This window comes from Equus asinus, chromosome 3 (assembly GCF_041296235.1).
Source record: "Equus asinus isolate D_3611 breed Donkey chromosome 3, EquAss-T2T_v2, whole genome shotgun sequence".
In the NCBI taxonomy this organism is placed as follows: domain Eukaryota; kingdom Metazoa; phylum Chordata; class Mammalia; order Perissodactyla; family Equidae; genus Equus; species Equus asinus.
Window position 1 is genome coordinate 78,637,670 of NC_091792.1, and position 21,359 is coordinate 78,659,028.

Consider the following 21,359-nt stretch of genomic DNA (forward strand, 5'->3'; position numbering starts at 1 on the left):
CACGTGCTAGTTTGACAGACACGCCCAGCTTAGTGGTTGTGGCTCTGCCTGAGAAAACGCCTCCAACCGCTTAGTCCCAAGAGGTCGGAGGGGCCATCTCTGCTCCTGGACAGGGTGAACCACACTGCAATGATCCTGTCCTCGGCGGGAGGGGCACTTGGGCACGTCCTTCAGTAGCCAGGGAGGGGACTGGCACTTCTCCCTTCTCCACATAAACTGAGCCGCTCACTCTGGGAGATTTCTAAATTCGAGGAGGAATGTGAGTTTCTGGATCTGGTTTCCATGAGTGCTGCGAGCGAAAGACTCACACCTCCACTCCCAGGATTAGAAAGAAGCAACAATTTAATATAATACTCAAACGGAGCATTTACCATTGACAACAAAATATGGCCCCGCCAAATAGGGAAATAGGTGCTGGGCAAAAGGGGGGAGGGGGAAGAGGGGTTGGTGCCTTCCCTCGTGGCCAACAGGGGACCCCAAGAAACGGATCACAAAGTTCTCCTCATCAGAATCAGGGGAGGTGGCCCTGTGCACCCTGAGTATCAACGCTGTGTCCCCGCTGTAGCTCAGCTGGTCTCAGGAGGGTCATCGACCACCACCACTGGGCCCTTGGTTGGGGGTCTGGTGTCTGGAGAAAGAGAGGCATTTCCTGAGCGGCCTGCCCTGGAACCACAGTGCACACCCCATCCTGGCCCCCACTGCGCTCTGTGCTCCTGCCCTGTGCTCAGTGCTCAGTCAGCCAACAGCACCCCATCTGTCCCTGACACAGGGGCTGATATTTAGCGTCACCCACTTCACAGAGGAGGAAACCAGTCCCAGAAACGTGAGTGCAATCGCCCAGGACGGGACTGCTCAGCAGTGGAGCTGGAACCCAGGGCCAGCTGTCTGCCTCCCCAGGCCCACGCTCAGCCTGAATGTTTCCTGAGCCCATGGTTTCAGCCACTGCCGGTCTGGACACTCACTCTGGCCTGAGCGGTTCTTCTTGCCTTTGAAGAAGAGTCGAATCTTTCTGACCCAGTGGTATCGGGGCTCCAGCTGGCAGGACAGGCTGTAGCTACAGGACAGAGCGGAGCTGGGAGCTCTCAGGAGCCACACATCACATGTGCATCCTGGAGCCTGCCAGCAGCTGGGGTCGAAGGGCCCCAGGGGTCGCCATGCAATCAGATCAGGGGCTGACCATGGAGCAACGGCCATGGGCTCTGGAGCTGGTCGGCAGAGAGAGGCTGCCCTGCCCTCCCCCAACTCCTGACCCGACTCACCTCTCCTCCTTGCTCAGGGGCTCCACGGCCTGGAACCAGGCCCCAAAGTGCTCGTCGGGCTGCACGGTGTACAGATTTGCAGCCTCCTGGAGCAGCTCGATCTCGTCCATCAGTTTGAATTGCTAGGACAGAGCAAGCACAGGATGCCCACAGGGCCTGAGTGGGGGACCCTGCAGGGCTCGTGGAGGGGGTGAGGAAGGGGGCAAGGGGCCAGTCTGGGGCCTTTGCCCACTTGGGAGCCCTCCCTCCCTGCGATTCCAGTCAGGGCTTGCCTGCTCTCACACTTGGCCCAAAATAGCTCCTCCTCCAGGAAGGAGTCTTTGATGCCAGCCCTTCCCCCACCCGCCAATGCCATAGGATCCCTAGCTCTGTATATCGAAGTGTGCAAATAAATGTTCCACCCTGGGGATTGGGCCAGAGGGGGTCCTGCCCACTGCGGGGGGGTCTCTGATTTCCAACCCCCACCCTCCCCACCGGGAGGCCGCAGCCGCTTACCTCATTCCATTTCCGACAGTTGAGCACATTGCCCTGGAAAGCAGACAGCCGCAGTCCATCAGAAACAGCCCCCTGGGGCCAGCACTAGCCCCCGTCCACACCTCTTGCAATGTTGCACTACTGCCAGTGGGCAGGCCCATCCAGAGCCCGGACTTGGACCTGGGCCAGTCTCTGGGCTCCAGAGCAGGGGGCGCAGAGCAACTGAGGCAACAGACCTTGTGACCCAACCCTCTCTGATGACACGTGGGGAGACTCAGGCCTCAGGCAGGAAGGGACAGCTCAGCCTCTGATGTGCTTCCTGACTGGGAGGGACCCGACTTCTCTTCCCTCACTGGCAGGGCCAGAGGGAGACGCTGAGTCCAGCTCAGACACCACCTCCTGCGGCCACACAGTCAGGCAGCTCTGAGCCTCAGCAGCCCAGGGAACCTGGACGGTGGCTTATGCAGAGCCTGCATCACCCACTGGGGAGATGGGCCTGACACCCCAACTCCCACATGAGGCTGGAGGCCCTGCTGAGAGGACCTTTGCCAAACGCAGAGAGCTCAGGGCTCAGGACAGGACTCTCTCCTCCCCACCCTCAGGAGCCTGAGCCCCCGGACCCACCTCCAGGCTCACTCACCTCCACATAATCCTCCATCGTAGCGTCCAGCAGCTCCAGGGAATGGAAGAACGTCACCAGGGAGGGGACGACACCCTGTGCCGCCATCGGGATGGGCATGGCGATGAGCTCCCGCTCTCAGGTGCCCCCATGAACCTTCCCCTGAAACCCCTCAGCCCAGCCTCCTGCCCACCCCACGCTCCCACACAGAGCAGCCTAGGATCCTCGGGACACCCCAACACACACAATTCCCTCCCCCGCTCCCCGCCAGGAACACCAAACTCCATCAGTCAAGTCCCAGGGCTGGCTGTAGGCCCCTCCCAGGGGCAGTGGCCCCTGCCCTTCCCCACCCCAAACCTGCCCTGCTGCCAGCCCTTCCAGGCCTCCTCCTGCTCACTGCCACTGCAGGCCCGTCATGCTTGGCAGCCACAGCAGATTCGCCTGAGGAGGAAGGCCCCTCTCCTGAGGGAGGTCTCCAGCTGGGAGGGGGAGCCCCCTCTCCTCTGACTCCTAGGCCCCTCCCCCACAGTCACCCTCACCTGCTGCCGCTGCCTCTCCTGGGCTCCCTGGCGGGCCCTCTCTGCAGTCTTTAACACGGAGGTCGCCTCCTGTCGGGGCCGAGGACAGGGTCAGTGCGCCCATACTCCCCTCCGCATGTCCCCCAAGGCCCCTGATCTCAGACCCTGGCCATCGGCTCCAGTCCCCTGCTGCCTCTGCTGCTCCCACCTCCAGGGTGCTCTGATTCTAGACCAGTCCCAGCTCCAGGACTCAGCCCTGTGTGACCTTGGGCCTGCCCAGGCCTCCCTGGCCCTCTTTCCTCAGCTGAAAAGTGTGAGGAGAACGTCACCTGCTTCCAGGAGTCTCCTGAGGACTCAGAGTCATCTGTGTGTCATCACTGCTCTCCCCTCACCTCTCGAGGAGGAGCCGGCACAAATCTCCTCCCGTTCCTGTCCTCCCTTGGATGGTAGCACCTCGCTGGGAGGCCTGCACCACTGATCAGTTCCCTCCACTTCCCAGAGGAGGAGACGGAGGCCCCCAGAGGGGCAGTGACTGGCTCAAGGACCCACTGGGAGAGGCTGCTCCCCGTGCCAGCTACAGGCCCTGTCCCCGCTGCCTTCACCCCAGCCCTGGCTCCAAATCTGACCAAGGCCCCGACCTCTGGACTCCAGGGGTGCATCCAGACCCCAGCTGAACAGACAGGGAGGGGGAGGGCAGGGTGTCTTGGGGGACCTGGCCGAGTGGCCCCGGCCTGCCCCACCCTCACAGGGCTCTCTGAGCCCCAGCCTGGGCCAAGCCTTGCCATAGCCTCACCTCCTAGGATCCCCTCAGGATGCTCCCCTCCCCTCTCCTTCTGGCCTCCTTCCAGATCTCCAGCCTCCAGGTTACCTGCACTAGCAGCTCCCTGCTCACGCGTTTCTCTCTCCTGACCCACTTCTTCCAGGTTCGAGAACTCTCCCTGCGGGGTGGGGAAAGAAAGAAAGCAAGCAAGCAAGAAAAACTGTGGGATGCTTGAAGGCAAATCCCATTTGTTTGAGAACCCAGCAGATCCAAACTGCCTGGGGCCTGGATGAGGGATTTCGCTGGGGTGCTCTGAGCTCTAAGGTCCCCATGGGACTGCGGAGGGGCCTCTCCTCTTGTCCCTTGGGGCCTCCATTCCCAGATGTCCCAAACAGATCTCTTTGGAACAGTGTTGGTTTCAGCTGCATAGAGGCTTCTGTTGCTGCAAAGGAAACACCTGAGAATCTCCACCTGGGCTCAAGCCAGGATCTGGTCTGGAAGGAAATGAATCCCTGGGACGGAACAGCTGGCTTAAGGGCGCTGAGAGACTCAGAGACCCAGCACCCAGGTCAGTCCCTGTGCCCGGCGTTCGCTGTCTCCCAGGTGGTCTCAGCTGACTTTGGGGGACATGCCGGCCCAAATCAGGCTGCCTGGGCCACCTCACCCTCATGGTGCTTGGCTGGAGAGCAGACCACCCACTACCCACCTGGAAACTTGTCCCCAGGTGTCTTGGAGACGGGCAATGTCAGGGCTCTGCAGGGCAGAAAGGATTGTGTGGAGGGAACAGAAGTTCCCGAGGCCTCGACACTCCTGGGGAAGCGAAGAGATGGAGCCGTGAGGGGGAGCTGAAGCTCTGCTGCCTCTGGTTTCTGTCCCCTCACGGACTTCCCCTGTCCTGGAGGAGACACATGCCCAGGGAAGCCAGGGAGGGCACACCTGCCACCCGATGAGTAACACTGCCAGGCACAAGGATTTGTAGCTCAACACAAGGGAGGAAGTGAGCTTGTCCCCACTGGGACCTCAAGTCAAGGTCAACGTGGCCCTGGCATGAGGGTCAAGGGACAGTCCAGGGACTAAGACCCCAGACTTCAATCCTGAGAGCTGAGAAACAAGAGGCAATTCCCACGCATCCAGACAGAGCGTGCCAAGGCTTACCTCAGCCACCCTGATCCACAGCTCAACCACCCTGGCCCTGTCCTGTGCTGTCATGCTGGGATCCCCAAGGCAGGTGACGAGGATGCAATTGGCCACGGTGTTGTCGTGCATCACACTGTCACGGACAGTGGGTGCCAGGTACTCTCGTTCCCTGTTGTCGCACTCGGACCAGATGGAGCCGAGGCAGTGGGCGGGCACCAACGTCTTGAACAGCTCCTGCAGAAGATTCGGAGTGTCACCCGGTCCTGCCGCACCCCAGCTCGGCGTCCACAGTCCCCCATAGGCCCAGCAGGCTGAGATCAGAACTGGAGCTCAGGAAGCAGAGCATGTGGCCTGAGGCTTGTGGGAGTCCCTGGGTTTTGTCTGTGTCCACTGAATGCACCCAGTCCAGGATGACCCCGGACACAGTACTGTGGGGAAGGGAGGGGACATTTGCTCCCAGCCCCGTCTCACTTCCTCCAAGCTCCAGAAGGCAGCCCACACATGCCCACCAGAAGGGCCATCATCCACCCATCCCAGTGCCCCTCGGGTCCCACTCCCCATTCCCATGCACATTCCCCCTGAGGCAGGGACAACCCCCGGCTTTGTTTGACTGTCTCCACTGGAGTCAATACACATCACCTTCCTGCTAAGTGCTGAGGCTGTCCGGGCCACCTGCACAGATGGGGGATCCACCCAAGGACCTGGCAGCACTTCAGTGAGTGCCCATCCCCCACCAAAGGGCCAGACTCTGCCCACCTTCCACTCTCTCCCACCTCATTCACCGGCACAGCCACCCTGTACAGCAGGTGCTCTGAGTGTCCATCTCTACTGTCCCCTGTTCTCTAGGGGACAGCGAAGGCTTGGGGAGAAAGAAAGCTGCCCAGGTCACAGTGTTGATAAGGGAGGGAGCAGGGATTTGGACCTAGATCATCGGAATCCCGAGCAGGGAATGGCAGGTGTGGGGCGGCTCATGGCACCGGGAAGGCAGGGGCCACCCGCCCCGTGAGCTCCTCTGCTCACCGCAGCCATCCTCGTCAGCTGCTCTGCCACCAGCTGGGGAGGGAAGTCCAAGATATTCAGCTTCTCCTCCCGCAGCTGGTCCTCGGTGGTCACGGCCCGGGGGCAGCTGGGCTCTGGGGCTGCCTCTAATGGTGGCCCTTGCTCTGGTCCTGGAGTGGCCGACTCAGGGGCTGCTGGCTCCAGCTCTACCACACGTGGTGAGACTGGAGGTGCAGCTGGCTCCAGCCCGGGGGCTGGCACTGGCTCTGGCTCTGGAAGTGGCAGGAGCTTTGGAGCTGGCTCTGGAGCAGGATAAAGAGAAAGTTGCACCCACACACCTGACAGTTTCTGTGCCTTTCCAAAGATAGGAAGGGCTCTACTGCCTCTAAGGGAACGCTAGCCCATGAACCTCAACACAGACAGTCTTCCCAGACTCCAGTCCCCTCACCTTTCCGTTCGGCCTCAATGGCCTTGAGATGCTCCAGGTGGCCTGGCAGAAGGTAGGCATGGCCCTCCACGTGGGAGCCACCAAAGCTGACGTGCAGAGTGGCCAGCTGCAGGGTCCAAGAGGGAAACCGCAGGGGCTCCCTGCAATCCTGCCCTTGGCCCAGCCAAGTTCCCAGCAGGAAATAGATAGCACTGCGTGGAGGCAGATGGGCCAGAGAGTCAGTGGCCTGGCCTTTCCTTAAACACCGTCCTCCCAAGGCACTCTTGTTAGCATCTGCGCCCCTTTGCCAGACCCTCCCCCTCCAGAGGAGGGCCCCATCCCAGCCCTGAGCCCTGGCTGGCTGTCCTGGCTGTGGCAGGCCTGCTCATCCAGCAGGCTGAACACAGAGTCTGTGAGAGTCTCTTGTTCCCACCGATACTCTCCTCCCCAAGGGTCTGGACAGAGCCCACCCAAGCCCTGCATGAATGTGGGCCACTGGAATGAAGACTCCAGCAGATTTGGGAGCAGCTTGCTCACACACCTCCTACTATGGACCTGGCGGTGGTGCTCACAAGGTGTGGATGTGGAGAAAGGGAGGCAGGAGGGGCTGGGACTCTGCTGGGAGTGGGTCTCTTGGGGACAACGCAGCCCAGCCTCCCTTCCAATTCTCAAGGGGCCTGGGACCCATGCACAGCTCTCTTTGAGTCCAGTCCTGCCGGAGTGGAAGCCACCAGAACTCAGCCCTCCCATGGGGATCAAAAGATGGGTGAGATGCAGGGTTCTCCCAGGCCTGACCCGGCCACAGCCTCCATCCTCTCCCCACACCCTGTTTGCTAGAGACAGGAGGCCCTCCTTCTCGACCCAAAGACCACTCACTTTGGGAGGTGGTCCTGTCCTCCAGCATCCCGCACGCAATGGGCCAAGCTGCCTCCATGTGTCCCAAAGGGGATGAGGGCATCGCCCGGGATGGAGGGTAGATGGGACCTGTGAATGATGTCAAGTGTGACTGTCTGACTCTCAGATTAGAGGGGAGGGCCAGGGAGGCTGTCTGCTTCAGTCACTGAGTGACACTTAGTGTGTCCAGAAGTCCTGCTCAGAGTAGGTCCTTCATAGACATTGTTGAATGACCTCCAACCAGAACCACCCCGGGTGTCTGAGTGGGCCTGTGGCCCCTCTGTGGCCCTAGAGATCCCTAAGTGGCTACACCAAGGACAAGCACCAGGACCAGCTGGATGGCATCTCAAACTCCTTGACAGGGTGCTCTCCAGGTGCTTTTCCAAACTCAAAAAGCCACAAGCCAGTGAAGGGAGAGGAAGACTACTTTCCGTGGGGGACAGAGAAATAATCACCACCAGCAACCACAGCATGGCCCACCACCCTCTCTGCAGAGCCGGGCACCAGGGCAGCACCTGGAGGGCTGATCCCATTCATCCCTGGGAGAAGCCTAGCAAGTTCATCCTCTCCCACCCCACGTTTCAGAGGAGCCAACTCAGGCTCAGAGAGATGCGGTGACATTCCCAAGGCAAGACACACAGCTGGCAGTGGGCAGAGTCACCACTGTGCTGAGGAGGAGGCAGGCAGTCACCTGGGAAACAGCTGGTCCAGCACCTGGTGGGCTGTGCTGGAGCCTGAGTAGCTGCAGAGGGAGGTGATGACACTGCGGAGGACTCTGCTGGGGAAGGCTGGCAGCACAGTCTCTGAGAGCCTCTGCATCATGCCTGCCCGGAGGGCACGCATCCTGCAGGCCTCAGTGACAGAGTGGACTCATCTTCACTCTGGGTGGGACGAGGAGGGACACAGAGTCAGGGTCACCACTGCCAACCACCAGCGTTATCAGGGTCTGCAGCTGACCCAGGAACTCCTAGCCCCTCCCAGACGTGTGCGACAGGAGAGACAGGGGTCCCAACTCAGCAAAGTTCTGGGCTCTCAAAGCACAATCTGACTTTGGTCCTGCGAAGGATTCCACATTGATCTCCCTCAAGGCCATTTGCTCGCTGAGGGACAACAGACCTCCGTCTGTGCAGAGCACCAGCCCAGTGAATCCTCAACAGACACCCCTCTCTAGAGAGGAGAACAGAGGCTTAGGCATGCCAAGTGGCTTCTCTAGGTCCTGTGGCTCAGAACTGAGAACCGCCCAAAGTGAGGGCTGAGGGACATCCCCTGTAACTGCCTGAGGCTTCATCAGACCCTGACCTGGAGGGAAATGTTATGTGGCCACCTCACCCCTCCCAGGTCTGGAAACAGTGTACAGGGCAGTGACACGTTCTGAGAATCCCTTTGACTTTCAAACACACTGATGGTTATTTCTTTTACATTAAAGGGAGTTTGGAGACCCTTGTTATCGAGGTTTCATTTCCCAAAAAAGGCAAAATTCAAAGATACTCAGGGCCTATTGGGAAGTGACAACGACATCAACGTTTTCTCTAATCTTCCTAGGAAAATGCAAAGAGTGCCCTCCTACCCTCCTATGCAGCTGGTGGGGAGGAGCGGAAGTCCAGATTCCTTTGGGAATGGGACTGTGGGACACTCATGGGGGACAGCCCTGTTAGGGTCCCAGGAGAACGGCAGTTTGAGGTTGGATTCTGGGCCGGCCCTGGTCATCTCAGGGGCCTGGGTGGGAAGACCCCTCCGTGCCCACTCTCACCTCAGAGCAGCCCTGGTTATTGATGGTGGCGCGGTGCAGCTGGTCCCTGTCCAGGGAGATGGAGTACCCGAAGCCATCCGTCAGCTCTTCCACCACCTCCTGCGTGCAGCTCTGCAAAGACAGTGCCCGAGAGCCGGGCCGGGAGGTCTGAGGGGCCTGCCTCGACTTGGCCACAGGAGGAAACCCCAGCACAGATCAGGTACCGAGCAGCATCTGCATAGACCTCTAGCCAGGGAGGGAATGAGATGACACCTGGAGGGCTCGGGACTAACCTATGGGTAGAGGAGCTTGGTTCCCAGCACCCACTCTCCCATCCTGCTAGCCACCACCTAGGCTGGGGACACGACACACTGCCAGGCTTCCAACACCGAGCAAATGGCTCCTGCCCAGGGTGGGTCCCCGCTCAGCACCGCCGTCCATCTCTCACTCCCCTCCGACACACAAGGAGGCTCAAATTGTTGTGCGGGTGGCATCCAGTTGTGGCCTAACCCGGTTGGCTTTCCCTGTGTTACCTGAGTGCTCCTCCTGCCAGTTGGACAGAGGCGGTGCAGGTGAGGGCCAAGCCAGTGTCTATAGTGACTGAAAAGGCTCTTTTTCTTGGCTTTCCTGAAGCCAGAGCCTCCACAACTCGGGAGACAGCAGGAGAACATCCTCTTGTCTTCAGTGTCGCCACTCAAGTGGGCTCAATAGGATGCTATGTCTAGAATGTGGGCGCCTGGAGACCAGTGTGCTAAGTTCTGTTGGGGTCTGTCTCCAAGGAAGTGAGGTCACTTCCTCAAGGTTCCCTTACCTGGGCGCCTTCTTCAATCACACCCACCGAAAACCTCTCTGGGATCTTGGCTGCTCACCCTCCTTGCCCATGTCACCTCCAGAACTGTACACAAATAGCCAGCACAGATCCCAACACAGGACCTTGAGATGGAACCAGGGTTCCAGCTTGAGGACATGCAGCTGAGTTCCGACCTCTTTTTTTCCTACAAGCTCTGTGTCCTGGAAATGCCAATGGGCCTCCCAGGGCCTCCTCAATCACCCAACCTGCACAATGGGGACGAGGCCAGAAATATCTCCCTCGGGACGTCCTCAGGTGTAGAAGAGACAATAGCAACAACACCTGTGGTCTGGTTTGCATGTGTCTGATGCACACACTTAGAGATGAAAGAATGACAAGAAGGGGTGGGATGTAGTGTGGAGTACCCCTCAAAACAGGCCTGGGTTCCAGCTCTGTGACCTTGAGAAAGTCACTGCCCCTCTGGGCCTCATTTCCAGGTCTGCACCTTTAAGAGGTGGAAATTAGGGGAAATTCAGATACTTCCATTCACTGTCATGAAACCTTGCAAGGTCTCCTGTTTGACTTAGAATCAGACCCAAGTGCCTCGTGTCGGCCTATGTAGTGGGCAGCCTCCACTATGGCTCCTGGTGCTCACTGTCTTCTGCTGTGCACGTCCTTGTGGAACCACAAGTGGTCAGGAGCTGCCTTCTGAATAGAATGCAGCCAAGGTGATGGGATGGCCTGCAACCCAGGGTTAAGAACAAAAAGCCTGGCCCTTCCTTCTTACTCATTGGCTTTAGTCCCCTCCGTCTTTCCCTCCTTCTGTTTCCATCTCTCTCTCTCTCTGCATCTTATATCTCTGGAACTGGGGGAGCAAGTGTGCATGCTTTCAGTTGTCCTATGAAGATGTTCCATAGGAGAGAACGGAGGGAATGATTGGCCAACAGACAGGCAGGAACTCAGACTTTCAGTCCAAACAAACCCCGTCAACATGCATGTGAGTGAACTTGGGAGCAAACCCTCCACAAGTCGAGCCGCAATATAGCCGCAGCCCCTGCTTCACAGAGACCTTGAGGCGGAGGCACCCAGCTAAGATGTGCCCCATTCCTGGCACACAGAATTTGTGAGATGTTAAGGATTTGTATTTTCTAGGTGCAATGTCTTAGAGCAGTGTCATCAGAGAGCGACGGGAAAAGCACAGTCTGCCAGTTCCTGCCCTCTGGCCCTGCCTGTCCCCATCTACCCTCCTCTCTCTTCTCAGGCTCCTTCCAGCTACACTGCCCTCTTTCGGACATTGGTCAGACCCACTTCTTCCTGTGAGCCTCTGCGCCAGCGGTGCCTTCTCCCTGACACTCAAACTGTTCCCAGACACAAGCAGGCGTGCCTCTCATCTGGCACCCTGCTGACAGCAAATGTCACCCCTATGATGCCTTTCAGAGCCTCCCAGGCACAGGCTCCACTGTCACAGGTCTCCCACCTGCAAGGGCATCTCATGATGTCCTCCTTCTTGGTCTCATCTGGATAAAGTGAGTCCATGAAGGAGGGCTTTCTGCTTGGCGGACGAGGAGGCAGCTTCTTCTGGTTTCCTCAGGATCATGACTGTCTCTTCTGGGCTGAATGTTTCCCCTCCCAAGTCCATCGTGAAAGGAAATTCTCATTCCCTTGCTTTCAAGGGTCTGGTTTCCCCAAGAACACAGGGAGACTGGCCTCTCCCTGGAATGCGGCACCAGCCCCTACACCCAAAGCCAGAAAATTAGCACCCAGCTTGAAACACCACCAGATCCTGAAGTCAATTCCTGCTGAGGTCCCCCATCCATTTTGTAACCCCATAGTATCTCCTGATCTCACCTTTCCCCTAAGACACAGCTCCCAGCCTGCCCTTGGCTTCTTACAGGAACAGTGGGATTTCCCAGAAGCACTCCCAGCCTGGGCAAGAAATGTTTTGAAATGTTCTCTATGTATTTTCCAGGACATGGGATATGGGGAGAAGTCATTTTGGCTGTGTATGTGCAACAGTTTTGATGCGAATAGCATCTTTTTCAGACAGAGATCAAAGAGTGGGGCTACAGGATGTAACAAGAAAATGGATACACTGAGCCAACGTCTTCATGGTGTGAAGTCATAGGGAGCAAAGAACATGGTTAAGAGCAGAGAATATGGAGCCACAACTTATGTTCAAATTCCACCTCAATCACTTCCTAGATATTGGTAGAGGGCAAAGTACTTACCTCATTGGTGCCTCAGTTTCTTCATCTGTTGTTGGCAAGAAGGATAAGCGTACCTAATTTGTGAGGATATGGAGACTGCTAAAGGAGTTAATGTTTCAAAACACTTGCAACATCCAGCACATTGCATGCCCTGTACGCATACATTACAAATGAAATGTAAATGTTCTTCTGACGCTGTCTGTTTGCTCCAGACGGGAGACTAGGGGCTGGAAGGATGTAGACAGCACTCCCTGAGACAGCACGTATCGATGAATGAACAACACTGTTGACGGCATTACCAATGGCAGATCCGCCTCCCTATGGACATTCCCAGGCACAATCACACCCAAGCATCCCTCCTCCGTCCTGCATCGTCTTCTGGGATTCTATCCAGGAATCACGGGGGCTTCTTGAACCCTGGGACCCACACCCACCACAGGTTCTCTTCTGTCTGACAGCAAACCCCAGGCCTTGTCCTAATGGCTGCAGCCCACAGGCTCTGAACTCAGATCCTTTTCTTCACTTGAGGGAGACGTGTCATTCCCAGAGCTGGGCACACAGAGTGTCAGCCTTGGAGGAAATGCCTCCCTGGCCAGTGGCAGGTGGAAGAGCGCCGTGACGGAGTAGGATTTGTGGAGAGTCCTCCAGGTGTGGTCAGAAGGGGCCCAGCCAGGGCATTTGTCAGCAAGGTCTGGTTGGTGGACCTTGGTGGCAAAAGAGTGGTGGGGACAGCATGTTTTAGAGTTCCTGGCATGAGACAATCCACAGGATGGTCATGAAGTCAGAATCAGCCTAATGAGGTCCAGCTCAATGCACTGTCATCTGTTCCCTGACTGGCTCACTAATCCAGGAGTGATTTACAAGGGCGATATTCGTGTTCTACCATCTTTTCGTTGATTGGCAGGAGCTAGTATTCTTTACGAAACTTGTGTACTTTTACATAGGAAAGGATAGGTGAGTTCTGTAACAACCCTTCTTGCAAAGTTCTCGCTAACGTATTGAGTCTCTAACAGAATCCACCGCTGGGAACTTCACCAAAGATCCTGACCTTTACTCTCTGGTTTTAGATCTTCCTGGTTGGTAAATTTTCTTGACTCCTGGCTCCTTTCCTGAGGTTCGTCCACTTAGAGCAATGTAGGACTGCAAGCTCTTGCCACTTGAGAAGTAGTGGTTCAACTCTATGATGATGTTGGTCTTGCTTTCTAAGTGTGTGTGTGTGCATGTATGTGTGTATGAGACTGTTGTCTGCATCTTGCCACGTGGGTCAGATTGACTCCTTTCCTTGGAAAAGTTGTCCCTAACCACTTTCTCTGGGCTTTATTTTCACGTCTTGAACAGTGCTGTCCAACAGTAGAATTTCACACTCTATCTAATGAAATTTAAACTTTTTTTAAATACTGACATTTAAAAAACTAAAAATAAACAAGTGAAACTAATTTTTAATGGTATATGTAAACCCATTATAACCAAGATATTACCATTTGTCCAGACAATCTATATAAAAATTAATAGTGAGACAGTTCACTTTTTTTTTTATTGGGATCAACAAATCCATTTACATAGTCTCCATTTGTAAGTTGAAAGTTTTTACATATACGGTTTCTGTGTCCCCCACGCAGAACCTGGGCTGACGTGTTAGAGAGGAAATAAAGCAGAACAGGCATAAGTAACGATCACTGTCAATCCAGCTCAGCACGAGCACTCACCACTGACAAAAAGGCTGTCCCTGAGCAGGGAGTAGAGGCCTCTCGGGGTGACAGGGTGGATCAGCTGGTTCAGCACCCAGGAATGCTGCTCTCTGTCACATGGGGTCTCTGTCACACTCTCCATCATGAGCCATGGGGTCAGGGTGGTAGGTGCAGACAGCTTTCATGCTGGAGGCTGCCCCTTCCTCCGCAGGCCCGGGGAGAGAGGAATGTGGGGACTCTAGAGAGATGTCCTGAATCCTCTGATAATGGGGGCTAGAGGGAGGGAGGAGCAAATTGGCAGTCAGTGGGAAGAGTGAAAACTGGGGTGGTCACCAAAGTGTTCATGACTCTCAAATGCTCAGAAAAGGGACTTCCCTGAGGGAGATCAGTCTACAGCCCAAGACAAGGGGCCCAGGCTGCTCTTCTTGAACAAGGATCCAAGCTGGGGAGGAGGCAGGAGGACGACGAGCAGGAGAGACAGCAGGTGGAGAGTGGCTGGCTGGGACTCATCCAGCCAGGAGCTGCTGACACCAGGGTCTCATTAGGGGCTGCAGGCCTCTCTCAGTGGAGTTCAATGTGGCTGAGCTCTTGCTCATGTCTGTCAAATACTGGATGTTGGAGAGGGTGGAACTGAGTGTGAGGGCCTTCAGGTCGTGTCCCTTGGCTGCAAGAAGAGAGGGAGAGAGATGGCCATCACTGAGAGCTGAGCTGAGACCAAATCAGAGTCCTGAACTCAGTATCATCTGTTGCCTTTGCTCCCAGTGGAACCACCACCCAATGCTGTGCTCATCCAAGTCGAAGCCAGCATATCTCTCAGCTCCTCCTCCCTCACCTGCCAGTAACACCAACTGCACCTACAGATTGCTCCTCAATGCGTTCCTTCTGTTCATTCACGTCCCAGGTAGGTCTTACCTTTTCTCACCGGAACCAACACCCTAACATGCTCACTGGATGCATTGTCTAAAGGATGTTCTCTGCCTTGAACATTAGAAGCATTTTTCTGAAGTGAAGATCTCACTAGAACACTCCTGCTCTAGCATCACCCATGGCTCCCTAAGGCCTTCAGGGTTAAGTTCAAGCTTCTTGACCTGGCACTCAAAGCCCTTGCACATCTGGCTCCTGCTGACTCTTCAGCCTTATTGATCCATTCACTCTGAGTTAGGCTTTGTGCTTCAGGCAAACCAAATTCCTGTCAATTCTCCCATACACTATGCTGTTTTTGCCTACAGGGCCATTGCTCATGCAATTTCCTCTGCCAGGAACACGCTCCACACCCTATTTCCCTATATAACTCCTACTCCTTCTTAAAGACCCCAATTGGGCAAAACTTCCTCCAGAGAGCCCTTCTCACCCAAAGGTTGCCAGGTGCTTCTCCTCAAAACATCCCACCTTGTATTAGAATTTTCTGTGACTTTCACAAGACCAGGGGTTCTCTGAGGGCTGCATCAGATTGAAATATTGGTATAATCCTTGTGATCAGCATGCTTGCCCTCAAAGCAGAATTGCACACCTCGGCTTCCCAGCTGCCCAGTAATAATTGGGCAGTGGAGTTGTGGGGCTGGAGAGCTCCTCTGGGGAAGGAAGAGGGGCCCCCCCTAGGCCTGTGGTGGCTTCTGGTTGCTCAAGCAATGAGGAAGTAGGCAGGAACATGCTGCCCAGCTCAGGAGCTGTGGAAAGGGCTGTCGTCCGGGAGAGACAGAGACCCCACACAGTGGGTGAAGCCCCACAGGCTCATCTGCACTCCAGCAGTGGCTGTCCCAGGACAACCATTCACAGGTGAGCCATAAATGTGAGTGACAGAAGGAGGGATTGTGTGAGTAGAGGGATGTTCGAGCCTGTGAGTGAGATGAACCCAAGAGAGACAGTGTGCTTGAAGAAGAGAGAGACGCGACAAAGAGATAGGTAGAGGCACAGACAGAGGGGACACCTGGATGGACAGAGGAAGAGCGGACAAATGGAGGGTCACAGGGAAAGCAGGAAGAACAAAGACAAGGAAGAGAAGTTGAGACATGGGAGGAAAGAGGATGGAAGGAGAGAAGGAGAAACAGGCGAACAGGCAGGAGGACAGTTGGACAGATTGATACCTGGACAGATGCTCGGGTGGATAGATGGAAGGAAGGAAGGAAAGAATGGAGGGAGGGAGGGGGGAATGAAGGATAGAAGGAAGAGAGGAAGGAAGGAGTCTGAGAGGAGGGAGAACTGGGAAAATCACCTGCCCACGTTCAGAGGGTGCTTTAAAGGGAGGGTAAGGCTGAGAATACAGGACCCCTAACTCCCAGGCTTGTGTCCACCTGTCCCAATGCTGCCTGTTATTACTCGTAGAGATGAGCATATGGATGTAAATGAAACCTTGAGCCCTACCCTCACAATACACAAAACTCAATTCCTGGACACTTTGACCTAAAGGGGAAAGGTAAAATAATGAAACTTCTAGAAGACAACATAAGAAAACATCCTCGGGACCACAGGGTAGAAAAAACTTCTCAAAGAAGACACACACACACAGACACACTCTCCATAAAAGAAATATCGGTAAACTGGGATTCATTAAAATTTAGGCTTTCGGTTCATCATAAGACACATTACAAGAGGGAATTGGCAAGTCACAGGATGCGAAGAGATTGTCCCAGTTCCAATATTCAACAAAGGATTCACATGCAGAATACAGAAAATCTTCAGCATATTTATTAGATAAAATGCAGTGAAAGAGATACATATTAATGCTGGTTATTTTAATGAGCCACATTTATTTTACAAGGACAGTGAACAAAGCAATCTGAAAAGCAGGGGGTGAAAAATGAACAGTAGATAAACAGAATCCCAGGAGGGTTTGGAAAACGCAATAGAAGCCCCTTACATAACAGTTCATTGGCCTTAGAAAAGGAAGGTACTACTGGATTGTGTTAGGAAGTCAGATTGAAATATCTAGTGCCTTCAGTGGAAAAATAAGATAGGAAAAAATAACTATGATAGTTATTTGATTTTCCTCCAAATGACTTTATCCCTTAGAGAGCAAGGCACTTTCCTTTTCAATCATCAACACATCAAAGTTTAATTTCCCTCCATTTAGCCTTTTTCGTGGCCATAGGTTAGAAGCAGCAAAGGGGCTCAGCAGGCTGAACCAGTCTGCAGACATACTCTGTCCTGTTCCACACTGGCTCACACACGTGCAAAGTGGGCGCTTCTCACAGGGGAAAAGCCTGCAGGGCTGAGGGGCAGACACCCCTTGGACCCTGTTTGTTAGTACCATTGGAAATTTCTCCTGAGTCCCTACTCAAAAAGGAAGTGGGTGGGGGGTAGAATAAGAAGGCCATATATTTGAAGGAAATAGGAGAAAATATTTCATTGTGAGAGTAATAAATGTTGCTTTTCAGAAGTCATGTGTATGTTGAAAGTCTATGTCTTAAGGTACCACAATGAAACAACGTACACCTCATCTTCTCCCTCTTTTATCTGAGCATAAGGTTAAAATCCATGAAATTCCTAAGATTAAAAAAACACACAAAAATCACAAGGAAAGTTTTGGAGGTCATGGATGTGTTCAGCACTTGGTTGTGGGGATGATATGACGGGTGTATGCATATGTCCAAACTAATCAATACACATATAGAAAACGTGTGCATTTTTTGTCTATTACTCATACCTCAACAGAGCTAAAAATTCAAATAAATTCCTAAGTTTACTTTTTGAGGGTGTATAAAAGTCAAAATTTCTAATAAAATTCAGATTGTTAATTTCTGAACATAAATAGCATTCCTGCTTTGATGGGTGACCCCACAACTCTCAAAAAAATCAAGAGCAGTTGCTACTGTCAATCTCAGTGGAAGTTATTTTCAACACCTCACCCCCTTCTTTACACCTCATTATTTAAAAACCAAGGAAATAGTCTTCAGCTTTTAAAATGAACGAGTAAATGAGTCAGCTTGACATTATACTTTATTCAAGATTTAATGTTAAGTAAAGGAAATAACTGAGCATGAGCAGAATCCCTTCCATAACTCATCTTTTCTCCTATGCTGATAATAAAAATGACACTCTACTTAAACGTAGTTTGCATGATATATTCTCAAGTAAATATACTTAACTGCTGGACATTTGATTTCATTTTTTTCTTTTTTTAATCAATAATTTACACAAAAAAATCAATTTAGGAGATAAAACGTATTGCTATTTAGAATTACTTCCTGATTGTAAATTACTAGAAGTGTAAACATGAAGTCAACGCTAAGGACTTTTGAAGTCCTTTAATTCATTTGCCAAATTTCTTTTTTAGAAAATAATGTTAATATAGGACTTTAAGTTTGAGAAAGCTGTTTCATGACACCCTAATCTGTTGAAGGATAATTTTGAGATTCTTATTCAATTTCTTCATATTCATCTATAAAACTTATTTGGCGTCTTTCATCTTTTTAACATTTTCATCTTTTTAACTTTCAAAGGTTTAACTTTCCAAGAGACGATTTTTTAATGACGAGCTAACTGATGAATTTGTGCACCGACTGTTTTTTTGAGACTGAATATACAAATGGACAAAGGCCAGATCATATATGACAGTATAACTCTGACCCCCAACGTGGGAAGCAAACATCCCAAGAAGCCAAGTCACAGCCCCTGCAGCATTCAGCACAGAACAGTCAGCACTTGGTCAGTAACTGCCAGTTTCCAAAACTCTCGTTCTGCTTTCAACACAGGACCGCCAGAGAAAGCCACGTATGCTCCCTAAACCATCACATAGGATGCCTGCCTTCTACTTAGTGACCTCCAGCTTCCCCACGTCAACAACTTCCAATCAGGCCACCCCTCCCCCACTCCCCTGACCTCTGCCACCCTCTCCCCTCCCTTTCCCTTCTCTCCTCTTCTTGTGCATGCAACAATCCTCTCCTGTCGCATTACAGTCTCTGCAATATTTTTAACGTGTGATAGAACAGTTCCTCCCTCAGAGTTCTTCCTGGTCCATATTTTCCTAGCTTAGCTTATGCGTTTATTTTTTCCATGTAGGATCATTTATCTAACTCAACAGAAAAGCTCGTTAAAATTTTTATTGGCATTATATTCAATTTATAAAGTAATGGGACTGACCATTTAATGAAACTTCCTAACTTAGAACATAGACTGACTTTCCATTTGCCAACTATTTTTAATTGAAATTTATAGTGAGATCGTTGTAGATTCCACACTGCTGTAAGGAATAACTCCAAAAGTTCCAGTGTACACTTTACCGAGTTCCTTACAATGATAACATTCTGCAAAACTATAGGACGATACCACAGCCAGCTTGTTGGCATTGATGCAATCCACTATCTTATTCAGATTTCTCCAGTTTCACTTGTACTAATTTGTTCCTGTGTATTTAGTTCTGTACAATTTTATCAGATGTGCAAGTTTCTGTATCCATCACAGCTAAAATAATGACCAGTTTAATCACTACAAGGTATTCTTGTATTGCCTATTAAAAAATCAATGGATGTTATTTTTTAGAGCAGTTTTACGTTTACAGCAAAATTTAATGAAATACACAGTGTTCTCATATAGTCCCTGCCCCCACATATGCATAACCTTTCTGTTGTCAATATCTCTCGTCAGAGTAGTATACTTCTCACAATTGATGAACATACATAGGCACACCATTATCACTCAAAGTCCATAATTTACATTAAGGTTCACTCTTGGTGTCAGAGATCACTAGGGTATAACTCTGTGGCCCATTTCTGGATTCTCTACTCTGTTCCATTGATTTATGTAGCTGTCCTACAATGAAAATGACGATGCTGTGATTACACTATCTACAAGGCAATACTAAATATTGTTAAAGTGTTTACTGCCACATTATTCTTCCTGTCACTATTGTTTTAGCTACTCCCAGCTATGTGCCTTTCTATATAAATTTTAGAAAAAGGTGTCTCTGTCTACAAACTGTGGTGGAATTTTTATTAGAATAATATTAGACCTATAGATCAATTTGGGGATAATTGAGACCTGTACTCTTTATTCTATCCAGTAGCATGGTGAGGACTGCAGAATTCTCAGCACATAACAACTCCTTCCAAACCCCCACACCAGGAGGAGACTCAACCAAACTCTGGCGTGGCTTCTAGCAGCATAAGGCTGTGTAACCGGAATGACTCCAGCCCACCATTAAAATGCCTTCCTGAGAGCTCAAAGCTGACAGAAAAATTTGCTATTTATTTTAGTCAACACCCAATTATAGGCCTCTGATCCCCCTTCTTAGAGTATTTACTAAAGAGGGCTTACAACTGTCGATATGTATCTCTCACAATTCTCTAAAGGACCTAAGAGCCACTCCTTTGAAATACGATCATTAAGACAGATAGAGACTCTTTCTCTCAACTTCTGAGTGAGGATAGAATCCTAACTTTGATAACTGCAAAGTAACGAACACAGTGGGTCTAATCACAGTTACACTGACCAACCTTTGTACTTTTTTACTTCTTTGACTCCACTGAGCCCCTGAACCCTGCTCCTTCATTCCCTTTAAAATTCTAAATTCACCTGCGTACAAATCTGAGCGCAGCTCAGCTTCTGTGAGCCGTTACTGAATAAAATCTGCTTTCACCACTTTAACTAATGTCTGTTGCATTTGTCTTTGACAATAGTAAGTCTCTCAATTTATTTGCATCTTCTTTAATTACCGTAATCGGTATTTTATAATTTTCAGCATCAGATCCTGTACACATGTTCCTGAATATATGCCTGAATGTTTCATGTTCTTCGGAGTGGTTTTAAATGATACAGCATTTTCAAGTTTATCATCTGCAGGTTCATCATTAGTTGTAGAAATAAAATGGTCTTTTGTGTGTTGATCTTGTACTTGGTGAACTTTTTGTACTCATGTATTAGTTCTGATTTTTTTTTTTTTGTAGATTCCCAGACTTTTTTACACAGACAACAATGAAACTAAGAATGGTTATATTTTTCCTTTCTAAACTCTATGGCTTTTATTTCCTTTACTTCTGTTATTGCCAGAAGCTTCAGTATTTTATTGAATAAGAATAGTGAAAGTGGTATTCCTTTCCTTGTTCCTTATTATGGGGAGAATCCTTTAGTCTTTCCCTGTTAAGCATGAAGTCAACTGTGCATTTTCTGTAGATGACCTTCAACAAGTGAAAGTAATTTCCATCTATTTCAAACTTGCTACAAAATTTTATGACAAACAGGAGTTCGATTTTATCAAATGTTTTCTCTACATCTCTGGCTTATTAACAAGTCTTGACCTTAAACAAATAGACAGCCAGTTATTTCTCTGGCGAAAATTGGTTTACCTGGGATTAGCAAAGAATAGCCATTTGGAGTGTGAAACCATGGCAAGCTATGCAGGAGCACCCAGCAAGAAAGAGAGGAGAAGCTCTTTTATCTCAGAGTGGGGAAAATTGGGGGGCTATTGGACACAGTCTTGAGGGCAGTGGCTTTTCATCGGCAGAGTTGTGACAGTCTCTCCTTGGCTTAGTTTCTGACTGGTCAGGAAGAGAAAGTCTTTATTCTTCCTGTTGCACTGCGCCTTTGACATAGGGCATGAGAACTCCCTCTATTAGCCTTCCAACACTATTTCAACTACGTTTCCGTTTATTAACTTTCACATGTCCCCATTTTGATTGTGATCTTTCTCTGAAAGCATTGTTGATCTGCAGTCAGATTTTTCCAGTTTCAGTAGCCTCTCATCCCTCGATGCCAGGAAGGACCTTCTCTGGGAGTCATGTCCCATGTTGGAGGAAAAACACACAGATTGGAAACCTATCGTGGCCACATTTGAGGAACACGGAGTGAGAGGAAGGAGAACTCTCTGGCACTTTTGACCTAAAGTTTGCATGTTATCAAGATCATAGGCATTGGAGATGATGTG

The 21,359-nt window shown here is 51.3% G+C and overlaps 1 protein-coding gene across 1 annotated transcript; it reads right to left on the reverse strand.

The window, feature by feature from the left end:
* Nucleotides 1-312: 312 nt before the first annotated feature.
* Nucleotides 313-3,914, reverse strand: LOC139044824 (ral guanine nucleotide dissociation stimulator-like). The gene is made up of 7 exons (XM_070505269.1): nt 3,739-3,914; nt 2,892-2,960; nt 2,374-2,448; nt 1,755-1,787; nt 1,260-1,381; nt 963-1,054; nt 313-628 (listed from the first exon to the last, which is right to left on the reverse strand). The coding sequence occupies exons 3-7, from the start codon at nt 2,389-2,391 to the stop codon at nt 567-569; spliced, it is 327 nt and encodes a 108-aa protein (XP_070361370.1). The 5' UTR covers nt 2,392-2,448; nt 2,892-2,960; nt 3,739-3,914; the 3' UTR covers nt 313-566.
* Nucleotides 3,915-21,359: the final 17,445 nt, after the last annotated feature.

Bases quoted from the DNA above. Each gene is read 5' to 3' on its own strand.
- LOC139044824 (XM_070505269.1), bottom strand. The intron at 1,382-1,754 runs GTAAGCGGCTGC...GCTCTGTCCTAG, and splicing joins ACTGTCGGAAATGGAATGAG to CAATTCAAACTGATGGACGA. The intron at 629-962 runs GTGAGTGTCCAG...CTCTTTCTCCAG, and splicing joins GAAGAACCGCTCAGGCCAGA to ACACCAGACCCCCAACCAAG.